We start from the raw sequence: 13,235 nt of genomic DNA on the forward strand, positions 1-13,235 counted from the left end.
TCTTTACTGGATCAGAGAAGAGAAAGAAGTGACTGATTATAAAATAAGATATATTTAAGAACTATATTTAAATTCAAATGCCTTCATAATTTGGTAAAAAAGAATTACCATAAAAAGTCAAAATCCAAACAACTTTGGCTTTTGTTTCATTTTTATATCATTCTGATGGCCAAAGTAAAAAAGAATTTTTCGGTCTTTTAAGACTAGAATTTTTAAGCTCCACCAACAAGGTCTCCAACATTTACAACATTTACATTATCAAGACAGTTATTTTAAACAGCCTAAAGGATATTTAAAAAACTAAAGTTAGAGAATCAAAATGAGTCTGTAGGCAGATCCTTATCCAGGGCATCTGAAAGAGTTAAGATTATACAACAAAAGAAGATGTTTTCTATACACCACAGGTAAGGAGTCTTTATCCTGGTCTCGGGAGCTTTTCCCTTTATTGTACCAATGGAGTTTAAGGTGAAAAATGCTGTTAGCTAATTGGATATGGCACAGCAGGCATTCCTCTCAACTAAGGGCTGTTGTTTGTTTTGCCAGGGGATGACCTAGTCTGTTCATTCCAACAAGTCCATAAAAACTATTTATTGAAAGACATTTTAAGGTAGAATCTCTTTTTGGACCCTGGCTGCTCTTTATGTAGCCATCACCACAGTGCTACAAGTCTGGTCAAACACAAGACACAAACACACATGTTCCTAAAGCGCCCATCAAAGAGTGGAAATAACCAATAATACTTTTTTTGAAATACATTTACATGTTTAATTTCATCTTACAACCTAGTGTTCAAGAACCACCAGATGGGATATTTTTTTACTTGTCAAATTGATTTTTTTTTCAGGAGTGTATTTTTCTGTGTCTGATCTAAGACTAAGTACTTAGTGAATTAACTTTCTTTCATATTGAATATCTTAAAGTCCTTAACAAAGGAGTTTTAAGAACTAAAAGCTCTGGTGGCTCTGTGGTTCATTTCACTGGTACAGTTTGACTCTACTTGGCACAGCTTTATTCAGTGTTTAACAGAAATAGCACCAAGTCATTATTTCCAAGTCACAAGCAAGTTGCAAGTCTTTATAACCAAGTGTCAGGTTGAGTCACAAGTTGAGTTTAGCAATCTCAAACTCAGTGACAAATCAATATCTACAGCTCCAATTCAAGTTTATGTTCTATGGTTTATTTCAAGTCTAGCAATTCATATCAGTTATCTCTAAAAGATTTATTACTAGAAGAAAAAAGGTTTTACTTTTTTTTAGTAAATTTCTAAGTGACTAATTATTTTACTTTCATCAGATCAGCAAGTTATTACTTTTTATTTCAACTACAGACCCCCAAGCCCAAGTCAAGTCCCAATGCATTAGTATTGAAGCTAAAGTTAGATTTTTCTAATATTACCAAGTTAAGTCTTAAATCAGCCGATCTTTGAATAGAGTGTGACTATAATTAGGTCACCAACAATTCTGATATTTTGGAAGCATAATGTAAACAATATGATATATCATCTGATCTAAGGTTAATACAACATCCATTTTCTCCAGCTTAATCAGTCAGGGTCGCTCTGGGGCTCTAGCAGTCTATAGGCGCAAGGCAGGGTACACCCTGGACAGGTCTGCAGTGCATCACAGGCTAATATATTCCTCATGGACGTTTCATATTTGACAACAGACCATACTTAAACCTTAGTATTAAATATTTCTTAACTGAGAGATTTTTTTAGACTATCATGACCCAGCTGAATCTTGCAAGTGTTTAACCATTCTTCCATGTTCGCCTTGAAAGGCATTCGTCATCTCCTTCACATCAGAGTTTGTTCCAAGAATGGTCTACCAGTACATGTACAGTGGAAACGGTACCATGAGTGGCTACACGGAGCACTCACTGTCCTACTTCAATGTCAGCAACTTCCCACCTGGGACAGCACCAACCACCACACTCATTACCGGTGTCACCATGTGCAGGTTAGAGGGATTCTCCTAACCTTGACCTACCTTGATCTCCCTTTAAATCCCTTAGCTAGCAGCTTAAAGCTTCCTTTGGTGTACAATTTGGCAAGGATTTCAGGTTCCTGTTGAGAGCAACTCAGCATTAGTAGAGTTCATTTCCATTCTGCTTTAATGAGATAAGATTGTGTTTCATCTCTCTCTCTCTTTTAGGTACAAGGACTACAGAGATCCCCCATGGGCACCAGATGCCTATACGTTCTCCAAACAATACTGGTCTGTCCTTGCTGCCCGGCTGGCCTTTGTAATATTCTTCCAGGTAAATCATGTTTGCAAAATCAAGTATTTTGTTGTAATATGCCTGGATCTGACTTTTCTCTCTTTTGTATACATTGTATACATGCATTGTCATTTATTTGACAAGGGGTTTCCCTTGGTGCCAACTAGGCTACTTAAAAATGGTTTCCTGGAACAAGTCTTGTAAAAACTAAGCAAATATTTCCATTCATCTTAGATTTAGTATCAGTTTGACAATTAAGAGAAAAGTTTTTAAGCATCTTTGGCAGCAAAGCTAAACTGAGGTCTGGGGAATGATCCGACAACATTGGCAGACTTCCTTTGGGAGATTCTGCGTCTTCTTGCCAGGGACATACAAGCTTAACCTGATTGGACTGAGAATGTAACTCATTTTGAGTTCTCAATGGAAATGCTCTACTAGGTACAGATCCAGGACCCAACTTGGTTAATCCAGGGCTTTCCTATATATCTATTTCGTAACGGTAGTGTTTTGCTTTTCTTAATGTATACCTGCGGCTGTTCTGTAAATGTGCTTGATTTGAGAGGTCACATCAAAACAATTATGCAAAATCCATGCCTTTTTCCAGAAACTTGTGGCCAAATGTATTGAGCAGATCGGGTCTGAGGAGTACACCTGTTGGAATCAGAGCTTAATTGAACTGCCTTCTGGCAAATTCCCAGCATTTGCATTTAGTGAAACTTGGCTCATGTCTGTCCATTATACCCTCGGTATCTGATACTGTTCGTGCAAGATTGTCTTGGCACAGAGTTCCACTCTGCTAAACTGTCTGAGGCAATTAACAGAAGATTACTAAAGTTGTGAAGAGGTTTTACGCAATGTATTGTGTTGTATTACAGCACTAGAACAATACCATTTTATTTCTTGTTGTTGCTACAGTACAATACTGGATGGACTTAAACTAGGCCATTCAAAACCACGAATATGCTTCCACGTAAACCCCTCCACTGTTATTCTGTATGGAGGTGGATCTGTTCCAATTTTAATTATTTTGCAGTCGCTCATTGGGGTTTCTTCTGACTTTTAACCCCACCCATTGAAAACACCTGTAAGCTCTCGTCTGCATTCCAGTCAAGGCCTGGATGCACGTCCCAAATGCACATAATATCACCACTTAGCTGTCAAGACTGTTGAGACTGGCCAACAGGAACTATGACACTTATTTCACATGGAAAGAAAATAAACAAACACTTAGGTTTTAAGAGAGAGAAGAAAAAACGTTTTTTTTTTTTTTTTTTTTTTTTTTTTTTTTTTTTTTTTTTTACAGTGTCCTGTCTGGCAAGGTGGCAATAAGAATAATTGTCTTGATGCCAAAAGGAGCCCAACAGATTTTACTTTCACAAGTGTAGCGGTATCGCAATTGCCATACCGCTCCACTTGTTTCATGTATATAAATTGCTTTATTATAATTATGCAGGGAGTTTTACAGTTCATATGGACACTGCAATGTAAGTAGAGCAGAAAAACAGAAGAAGAAGAAGGAAAAAGAAAAAGAAAAAAACAGGACAAAAGATGAAAGAAAGAGGAGATAGGAAGGAGACAATGACAAAACATTTTCAGTCTGCTTCAACACCTGTAATGAGATGGAGAAAAAAAAAAAAAAAAAGAAAAAAGAACAGCACAACCAAAAAACATGGTACGAGATATACAATAAAGCAAACACCTTGAAACTATCACTAAAGTAATATTATTAAGTCTGACATGTACTCTGTGTTACCTGAAGATATGAATGTGGGGTTTCTGTTTGGAAGTGAATCTCTAAGTACCTGAAGCCTAGCACCTGTAGTTGTTTGTGAGGGTGAACTTGTGCATGTAAAGTTTTAACCATAGAAAAAAATGCTCAATAGTGGTTGTGGAGAGCCGGAGAGGCACACCCCCCAGAGCACTGAGTCCAGCGCCGGGAGACCCAAAGCCCCAGGCGCCCAAGGGGACCCCAGAAGCGAAGGCACCAAGGCGGGGCCAGCCCCGGAAATCAGACCCCACCAAGGCAGGAGGAGAGACAGCCACGAGGAAGCCCCCCAGCCACCGCCATGCCGGCGCCCCGGGGAGCCGCGGGGACGAGTCCGCGGGCCCCGCCGGCAGCCGGCCACCCCGAAGTAGGGCCGGGCGCCGAACACCAGCCCCCCCACGGCGCCGACCGAAACGCCCCAGCCCCACAGAGCACCGAAACACGCCCCGCCCCCCAGCACCAAGCCCCGGCGACCGGCCGCAACACCCACCGCGACCGCACCACCCAGGAAAACACTAAGACGGCCCCGCCCCCGGCCGGGGCCCATGCGCATCCGCCGCGAACCGGCCACGAGCGCCGCGGGACCCCCCCCAAAACGCCCCCCCGGCCAAAAGCGCAGCCCCACCCCACCAAGACCGATGCCAACAGCGCGCAACGAAACACACCGCGCACAGAATCAGCCCGAGAGCAGAAAAGCCGCCCGGCGCAAAACCGCAAGAGGAGCAGACCGCAGCCGGCGCAACCACCCCCCCAGCAGCCCGAGGGGCAGCACAAAGCCAGAGCGGAGCGAACCGCGCCGCCCCCCCCACCGGACGATGCCAAAGCAGCCCAGCCACGTCCGCCACCCCCCCCCCGCAGCCCGCACCAGGCCCCGACACGCGGCCAGAGCAGCTCCGCCGCCCCGGCCCCCCACCACGCGCCGGTCATAGCCACCCCAGGCCCACACCCGCCCCGCAGCCCCACCCGCCGCGATCAGTGGGAACAGAGCAGCCCCGCCATGCCTCCAGGAGGGAAAACCCACCCGAATACCCAGCCAAAAAACGTTTTTAAAATGTAACTCCACCAAATGTATTTCATATTTAAAATTATTTTAAATATAAAATACTTTTTATTTTATTATTTTTTTCTTGAATTTAATAAAAATATAAAAATAAATCCATATGCTACCACCATATTTTATGACTTAGACCCAGACTATTACTATGCTACTTACTATACCTTTACTATCTATCTATCTATCTATCTATCTATCTATCTATCTATCTATCTATCTATCTATCTATCTATCTATCTATCTATCTATCTATCTATCTATCTATCTATCTATCTATCTATCTATCTATCTATATATATATATATATATATATATATATATATATATATATATATATATATATATATATACATTTCAATCTGAAAAACTCACACAGAGAGAAAAGATAATTAGAAGAATTTATTGATAAGAAAGTATAGTCTTTGGCGCTCAGACCTCGGCAGGAACATTCATGCTGAATTATGCTTTAACATGCATGAGTAGATGAATGTGAATAGGGATGTTCCCCCCGGGCCTGAAACTGGTGGTGGTTTAATCCGAGCTGGTTGACAAGGTGATCTGCTGGGCAGAATTGTGGGACTAGAAGACTGAGGGAGTTGACGCCGGGGCTTCACTCAGACTCGGGATATAGAGGTCCTGCTCGGTGATGCAGGTACCGTGAAGTGTCCATGATGAGCAAGCATGAAGCGACAGTGGAGAGGAAAAACTCCCCTTTGGGAAGAAACCTCTGGCAGAACCGGGCTCAACATGGTGGTCTTCTGCCGGACCAATGCGATGAGGCGAGGGATGGTGACAACTGGGATTAATACTCTCTGATGAGGTTGAGGTGAAGTCGTGTCATGGACGATTCAACTGCGATGGCGGAGAAGGGGATGGAGGTGGGTGAATTGTCGTCTGAATCGAAATCCGACAGCGATTGCAGGATAGCGGCTGTGGTGAGATTTGAGGGAGTTTATAAAGTGGAAGCAGGACGCTGATTGGGCTTCGTGGTGGAGTAGTTCGAAGCTGATTGGCTCCCTTCAGAGACGGATCGGCTTCTGATTGATGGAGGTAAGTCAGAGTTTCTTCAATTGAACTTTCGCTAGAGCTTCATTTCAATCTGAAAAACTCACACAGAGAGAAAAGATAATTAGAAGAATTTATTGATAAGAAAGTATAGTCTTTGGCGCTCAGACCTCGGCAGGAACATTCATGCTGAATTATGCTTTAACATGCATGAGTAGATGAATGTGAATAGGGATGTTCCCCCAAAAAGCCGAGGTCGAGGCCGGAGAGTCCGTATGCTCGTAGGGCATACACTAGGGACAGAATAAAGAATGCGTAATGAAATGCTGAGAAGGTTTGCGAACAACTTACCGAGGCAGGTTGTTGATGAGGATGGCGACCACGGTTGACGCCGAGAACTTACCGATGATGATTCACCCATGATGATGGTGATGATGATCCCATGATGATGATGATGATGATCCCATGATGATGATGATGATCCCATGATGATGATGATGGTGATGATGATCCCATGATGATGGTGATGATGATCCCATGATGATGGTGATGATGATCCCATGATGATGATGATGATCCCATGATGATGATGATGATCCCATGATGATGATGATGATCCCATGATGATGATGATGATGATGATGACGATGATGATCCCATGATGATGATGACGATGATGAACCCATGACGATGATGATCCCATGATGATGATGACGATGATGATGAATCCTGCGGATGATGATGATGAATCCTGCGGATGATGATGATGATGATGACGACGACGACGACGCATCCCATTATGATGATGATTAATCTTGCGGATGAGTCTGATAATGAATCTTGCGGATGAGTCCATATAGAACATATAACATGACAGGATACAGACATGACGAGACGCAGACATGGTGCATATTGATGCATTGGAAATGCAAGCAAAATGGCGTAAGGGATGCATGACAAGACACGACGAGACACAGATAGGGAGCATGTGATGCATAGGGAATGAATCTTGCGGATGAGTCTGATAATGAATCTTGCGGATGAGTCCATATAGAACATATAACATGACGGGATACAGACATGACAAGACGCAGACATGGTGCATATTGATGCATTGGAAATGCAAGCAAAATGGCGTAAGGGATGCATGACGAGACACGACGAGACACAGATAGGGAGCATGTGATGCATAGGGAATGAATCTTGCGGATGAGTCTGATAATGAATCTTGCGGATGAGTCTGATAATGAATCTTGCGGATGAGTCTGATAATGAATCTTGCGGATGAGTCTGATAATGAATCTTGCAGATGAGTCTGATAATGAATCTTGCAGATGAGTCTGATAATGAACCTTGCAGATGAGTCTGATAATGAATCTTGCGATGGTAACATATATGAAGAATTGATGCATTAGGGAATGCATGCTAAATGGTGTCAAGGATGCATGACGAGACACAGACCAGACGTGACGTGACACACAGGAGAATGCATATAAATGCCCGTCATAAAGGTGAGATTGCATGAATGCGAGCCAGAATGAAGATAGCATGAATAGCAAGGAGACAGCATGGAAGACTGCATGAAGCAGGGAATAATGAAGAAAACTGATAAGGAGTGGGAGTAGAAAATGAGTTAGAGGATGGTCGTGATTAGGTCAGAAAATTATGAAAATGAGTTGAACCACCACCAGTATTTGTAATAGAGTTACCTAGAGGCAGAGAGAGCACAGAGCTGAGAGAATGGTGAGAGTTCTGGGCGGATGAATGAGGTATAGGCTGGTAAACCATCGGCCCAGAGCTGAGGGAAGCCTCAGAACCCCGCGAGTAGCTGCAATGCAGCTGCTCGGTCCAGAACGAATGCCCAGATTACCTACTAGAGGGAAGGCCACATGATTCTAAGAGTATCCTGAGGTGATGAAGGAACCATGAGTGGACGTAGGGTAACGCTTGGGCGGATAAAAGTGCTTGAATGCCTGAACATGACGCGCCGAGATGATGAAACGTTAGTGACTGCTGCCAGTGATGCTTCTGATGAAGGCATGAGAGACTGGGAGGAGGAGTGACTTATTAGTGGCTTCAACTACTACGAAGTTATCGCAGTGGGCGGACGCGATTCCTTCCCAAGCCCCACGATGCAAGCTAGCTAGGGTTAGACCTCACACAAGCATAATGGGTGTGAATAAAAGAGGCCATGAACCCGTGAACCACCTGTCCTGAAGAACCCCCCAAAACCTACGGATGCAGCATCCGTAAAATTTTTGAAGCATGGCAGGAGATAGATAATGTCGACATAGAAAAGAAATTTGTTCCAATTTAGAAGCAGTCAGACCATAGGATCCGAACGGCAGCCTACGTTCAGTAATCTGACCAAGGAGAGGGACGGAAATTGCCGGATCAAGCAACTGGGAATGAAAGCGCGACCTTGAGAAATAAGCGCATGGCAAATTAGCTGACCTAGCAAGGAGCGCAATTGGCATTTAGAAATGACTGATGTAGAACATCAGTTTTGTGTATTTTTTTTTTTTAAAGAAGAAGAAGAAGACAGAACGATAATCAGAAGTAATAATAAGGGGTGGTAAGATGACGGGCTGCTAAGACTGAGGTACGATATATAAAGCGTGCACGGCAGGGACAGGCAGGGACAGACTGATCGGATGGCCCTACTGCAGAAGCTCTGAGTAATCACGATAGATGCTGAATGCGGCCAAAAAAATAAAATAAAAAATTTGGCCAATAGAAGATCTCTGGTAGACGGAGATCGGATGATTTAAGGAAAACTGTGACGTCACCTGCTGATGCGACCTGCTGATCGACTTCAGGGGAGGGAAGAATAAGAGACTAAATTAAAATATTCCCCTGAATAATTTAGAACGAGGCTAGTGAAAATATCAGCATGTGTGTTAACATAAGTATGCCTGATTGAGGCAGACGAAGCATAACAGCAAACTCAAATAGATAGAAAATTATGAATGAAAACATGGTTGAATACGTCTTACCCTAAGGCTGGCCCGGCGGGCGTTCCCTAATGTGAATGAGGGGAGGGGGAGGTCCGTCTGAGCAGACAGCGGCAGGGATGACGTGGCAGTGCAGGGATTCCCACGTTTGGAGCGTGCGGACAGCGTCGAAGGATTGAGTGAGAGAGTCCGGTGGAGCGAAGGGAGGCTGAGAGCTGTTAAACGCCAGAAGGACTAGACGGGGGAGCTGCTATGAATCAGGAAGCTGAAGAAGGTCCAAGGCTGCATCGAAACGATGAGAAGGAGCGGGCGTAGCGGTGACTGCTGCTGGGACAGATCCGGGAGGCCTTCTGCGCCTGGCGAGGGGAGCGGAGGACTTGCATGTCTTTTGCGGCCAGGAATCGGAGCGGATTGAAGCGGAAGGCGAGGGAGATGAATCACGAGGAGGTAGGAGGGAGGCTCGTTAAGACATCTGAGCAGAGTTTAGGTTGGAGCCTGGCAATATACCCTTGGAGTGTAACGCGGAAGAAGGAGATGAGAGCGGCTAGACGGGAGCTTCTCCGAGCGGGGAAAATTGAATTGTCGTCTGAATCGAAATCCGACAGCGATTGCAGGATAGCGGCTGTGGTGAGATTTGAGGGAGTTTATAAAGTGGAAGCAGGACGCTGATTGGGCTTCGTGGTGGAGTAGTTCGAAGCTGATTGGCTCGCTTCAGAGACGGATCGGCTTCTGATTGATGGAGGTAAGTCAGAGTTTCTTCAATTGAACTTTCGCTAGAGCTTCATATGTATATACACATTACAATATATGTATATTACTATATGTATACTAGCCTGTATACACAGACTGTATACAAAACAAAATTTAGATGCATAAAACTTTTTAACAGGTAAAGAGCAGCTTAGCAGTGAACAGTGTAGGAGAGGAGGAAAACCCATTTAAAGACAAGGTGCAAAAGTCATTCATAAGGAAGGTTCAGAGCATTGCAAGATATATAAATAAATATGGTGAATAAATGCAGTACAACACCAAGTTTATTTCTGTTTAAATGGATTTGAAAAGTCGCCATGTATTGTTGGGGGGATTGTATGTTCAAGTGACGTGCAATGTTGCTTTTCGAGGACAAATAACATATTGAGTGCATGTCAATTAGTTATACTTTGTTCTCATCTAAATACAGCAATTGTTTTACAAATTCTTATGGCTTTCCTTGAACAATGGCCTTTACTCTCAATTCAGAGAACATTTTTATTGAGTCCACAGCATCCTGTCAAATATTTTCCCACCAGATTTGTGGATCTTCGGAGCTGCTGGGGGTATCATGTGCTTTCTGGCAGCTCCTCTGATTGTTGTTCTTTGTTATCAAGATTTTAATTTAGTTGCATATGTCTAAGTTTTTTGCTTTGACGCTGTTCAGTCAATCATCATTAAAGTTCAGAATGTTATTTTGTTATATAACCATGTTTAACCTTATCCTAAACGTGTCTGCTGTGTTCCTTGGACTTAGTGTGGCTTTTTGTTTACTGATGTTCTCTAACAACCCTCTGAGGCCTCCACAGAAAAGCTGACTTCTATGGAAATTAAATTACTTATAGGTGCCCCCTTTTTTCCAGATGAGGTGACTTCTTCCGAAGGGGTTTGGTTTTACTTGAGTACTTGTAAATATTTGGCAGTTCCAAGGATAAAAAGCTGAACAATCCCATACCCCCAAACCAACACATTTTCCAGATCCTTTTTTTAGTTAAAAAACCATGTCTCATTTTCATTCGATTTTAAGATTATTTAATACTTTGTATAATGTTAACATAAAAAAAGGGAAAAACAGCTTTTCTTCATCTCTTTTTTTTTTCCCGGATAGAATCTCGCCATGTTCCTCAGCATGCTGGTAGCTTGGATGATCCCAGATGTACCACGATCATTGCGGGAACAGCTGAAAAAAGAAAACATGGCGTTGATGGAGTTCTTGTTAGAACAAGACCAAGAAGCATGTGCCAAAACACTGTCCCCAAAACGCTCAATCCCCTCCTTTCCTGCCAACATAGACATTGTAGTGGAGGAGGCACCAGAAGAGGAGGTTGTGTGCCAAGTGGGTGAGAAAAAGGAGGAAGTCTGTGTTGAAATCAGTCTGGATGAACCAGGAAGGTTTGATACTGACATGGAGGTTTATAATTTATTGGAAGAAGCTGAAAATAAAGAATATGAGCCAGGAGGGGAAGAGTGTGAGGAGGACTTTAAGATGGAAAGCAAAGATGAGAAAGAAAATGGAGAAGCAAGGACAGAGGGTACAGGAGAAAAAGATCAAACAACAGAGAGCAATGAAGGGGAAGTTTATGAAGCAAAGGCAAGCGAGGAGGAGAACTTAACCGTAGATCTGGACTCTTTCATGAGTGACCTCGGTCTTTTAGGTAAGATGAGTCAACTCTCCCTTTTCTTTGATCATTTACTTGACAGTTTATACTATGTCAAATCCATTTATTTTGTTCTATTCATATAGATGAAGAGCCTGTATCAAGCACAGCTGTGGAAAAGGAGCTTCCCCGCTCAGAATCCAAACAAGGTCCACAGGAGCCTGCATCCCGACCCTTATCCCAAAGAGGCTCGTCCCAGAGTCTGAAAGGCTCCAGGCGAGACATTACAACATCAAACGTTGAAACTAGGATGTTGACTCTAATAGCTCCTCCTCCCAAAGAGCCAGACCCGAGAGTAAAATCTCGTTGCTCCACCCTTCCTTCCCGTTACAGAGCAGCTGAGGCTTGCTACAGCCTGCCCCGGCCTAGCCAATCCACCAGCCTGACAAAGCTCCAGCAGCAGCCCTCGCTTACTCCCCTGGTTCCTTTGGGCTGCATATCCCCCAAACAATCCTCTCCCTCACACAGTTCAGTGTCCCTTTCATCTCCACAGTCAGCATTTACTCAACAGCCCCAAGCCTCAAGTGAACTTTTTGTACTAAAAGGCCCTCCAACTCAGCTGCCACGTTCCAGGGGTAAGAGCCGCTGCTCCACCCTGCCTCCTCGTCAGAGAGTGGCCTGTCCCGAAGAGGCAGCCTCAAGACCAAGTCATTCTTCCAGCTGTGCGAAGCTTGGTGATTGCATTCCTCCTTCACCCAGTAAGCTAAAGCATAATAACACTCCATTATAAGGAGAGAGCAGAGCATCAAATGGAGGCTATAGTCTGCAGAAGGATAGGGAGGACTAACAAGATTAGCCTCTCCTGTTTGTGCCTGAGGCTTCAAACCTCCTGCTGTCCTTCTCACTTGCTTACCCCAGGGCTCAAAAGAGCCCATCCAATGGATATCCTTTTTACCTGTGTAATACAGGTGCTGGTCATAAAATTAGAATATCATGAAAAAGTAGATTGATTTCAGTAATTCCATTTAAAAAGTGAAACTTGTATATTATATTCATACATTACATACAAACTCATATATTTCAGATGTTTATTTTGTTTAATTTTGATGATTACAAATGACAACAAATGAAAATCTCAAATTCATCATATCAGAAAATTAGAATATTACTGAAGACCAATAAAAACAAAGGATTTATAGAAATGTTGGCCAACTGAAAAGTATGAACATGAAAAGTATGAGCATGTACAGCACTCAGTATTTAGTTGGGCCTCCTTTGGCCTGTATTTCTGCAGCAATGCGGCGTGGCATGGAGTCGATCAGTCTGTGGCACTGCTCAGGTGTTATGATAGCCCAGGTTGCTCTAATAGTGGCTTTTAGCTCTTCTGAATTGTTGGGTCTGGTGTATTGCATCTTCTTCTTCACAATACCCCATAGATTTTCTATGGGGTTAAGGTCAGGAGAGTTTGCTGGCCAATTAAGAACAGGGATACCATGGTCCTTCAACCAGGTACTGGTAGCTTTGGCACTGTGTGCAGGTGCCAAGTCCTGTTGGAAAATGAAATCTGCATCTCCAAAAAGTTGGTCAGCTGCAGGAAGCATGAAGTGCTCTAAAACTTCCTGGTATGTGGCTGCGTTGACCCTGGACCTCAGAAAACACAATGGACCAACACCAGCAGATGACATGGCACCCCAAACCATCACTGACTGTGGAAACTTTACACTGGACTTCAAGCAACGTGGATGAAGTGCCTCTCTTCTTTTCCTCCAGACTCTGGGACCTTGATTTCCAAAGGAAATGCAAAATTTACTTTCATCAGAGAACATGACTTTGGACCACTCACCAGCAGTCCAGTCCTGTTTCTCTTTAGCCCAGGCAAGACGCTTCTG

The 13,235-nt window shown here is 43.5% G+C and overlaps 1 protein-coding gene across 2 annotated transcripts in view; it reads left to right on the plus strand.

Moving 5' to 3' along the window:
* LOC119772342 (anoctamin-1-like) overlaps positions 1 to 12,305 on the plus strand; it is a 35,154-nt gene extending 22,849 nt beyond the window's left edge. Inside the window, exons 26-29 of one of the 2 annotated variants that reach the window (XM_038268699.1) lie at positions 1,780 to 1,958; positions 2,154 to 2,259; positions 10,857 to 11,403; positions 11,493 to 12,305. In XM_038268699.1, coding sequence (XP_038124627.1) covers positions 1,780 to 1,958; positions 2,154 to 2,259; positions 10,857 to 11,403; positions 11,493 to 12,136 — 1,476 coding nt within the window. In that variant the 3' untranslated portion in view covers positions 12,137 to 12,305. The remainder of the gene's footprint in view (positions 1 to 1,779; positions 1,959 to 2,153; positions 2,260 to 10,856; positions 11,404 to 11,492) is intronic. The other variant, XM_038268698.1, reaches the window with a different exon arrangement.
* Positions 12,306 to 13,235: the final 930 nt, after the last annotated feature.

This window comes from Cyprinodon tularosa, unplaced genomic scaffold (assembly GCF_016077235.1).
Source record: "Cyprinodon tularosa strain WSP-4 unplaced genomic scaffold, ASM1607723v1 ctg71, whole genome shotgun sequence".
Lineage (NCBI taxonomy): Eukaryota > Metazoa > Chordata > Actinopteri > Cyprinodontiformes > Cyprinodontidae > Cyprinodon > Cyprinodon tularosa.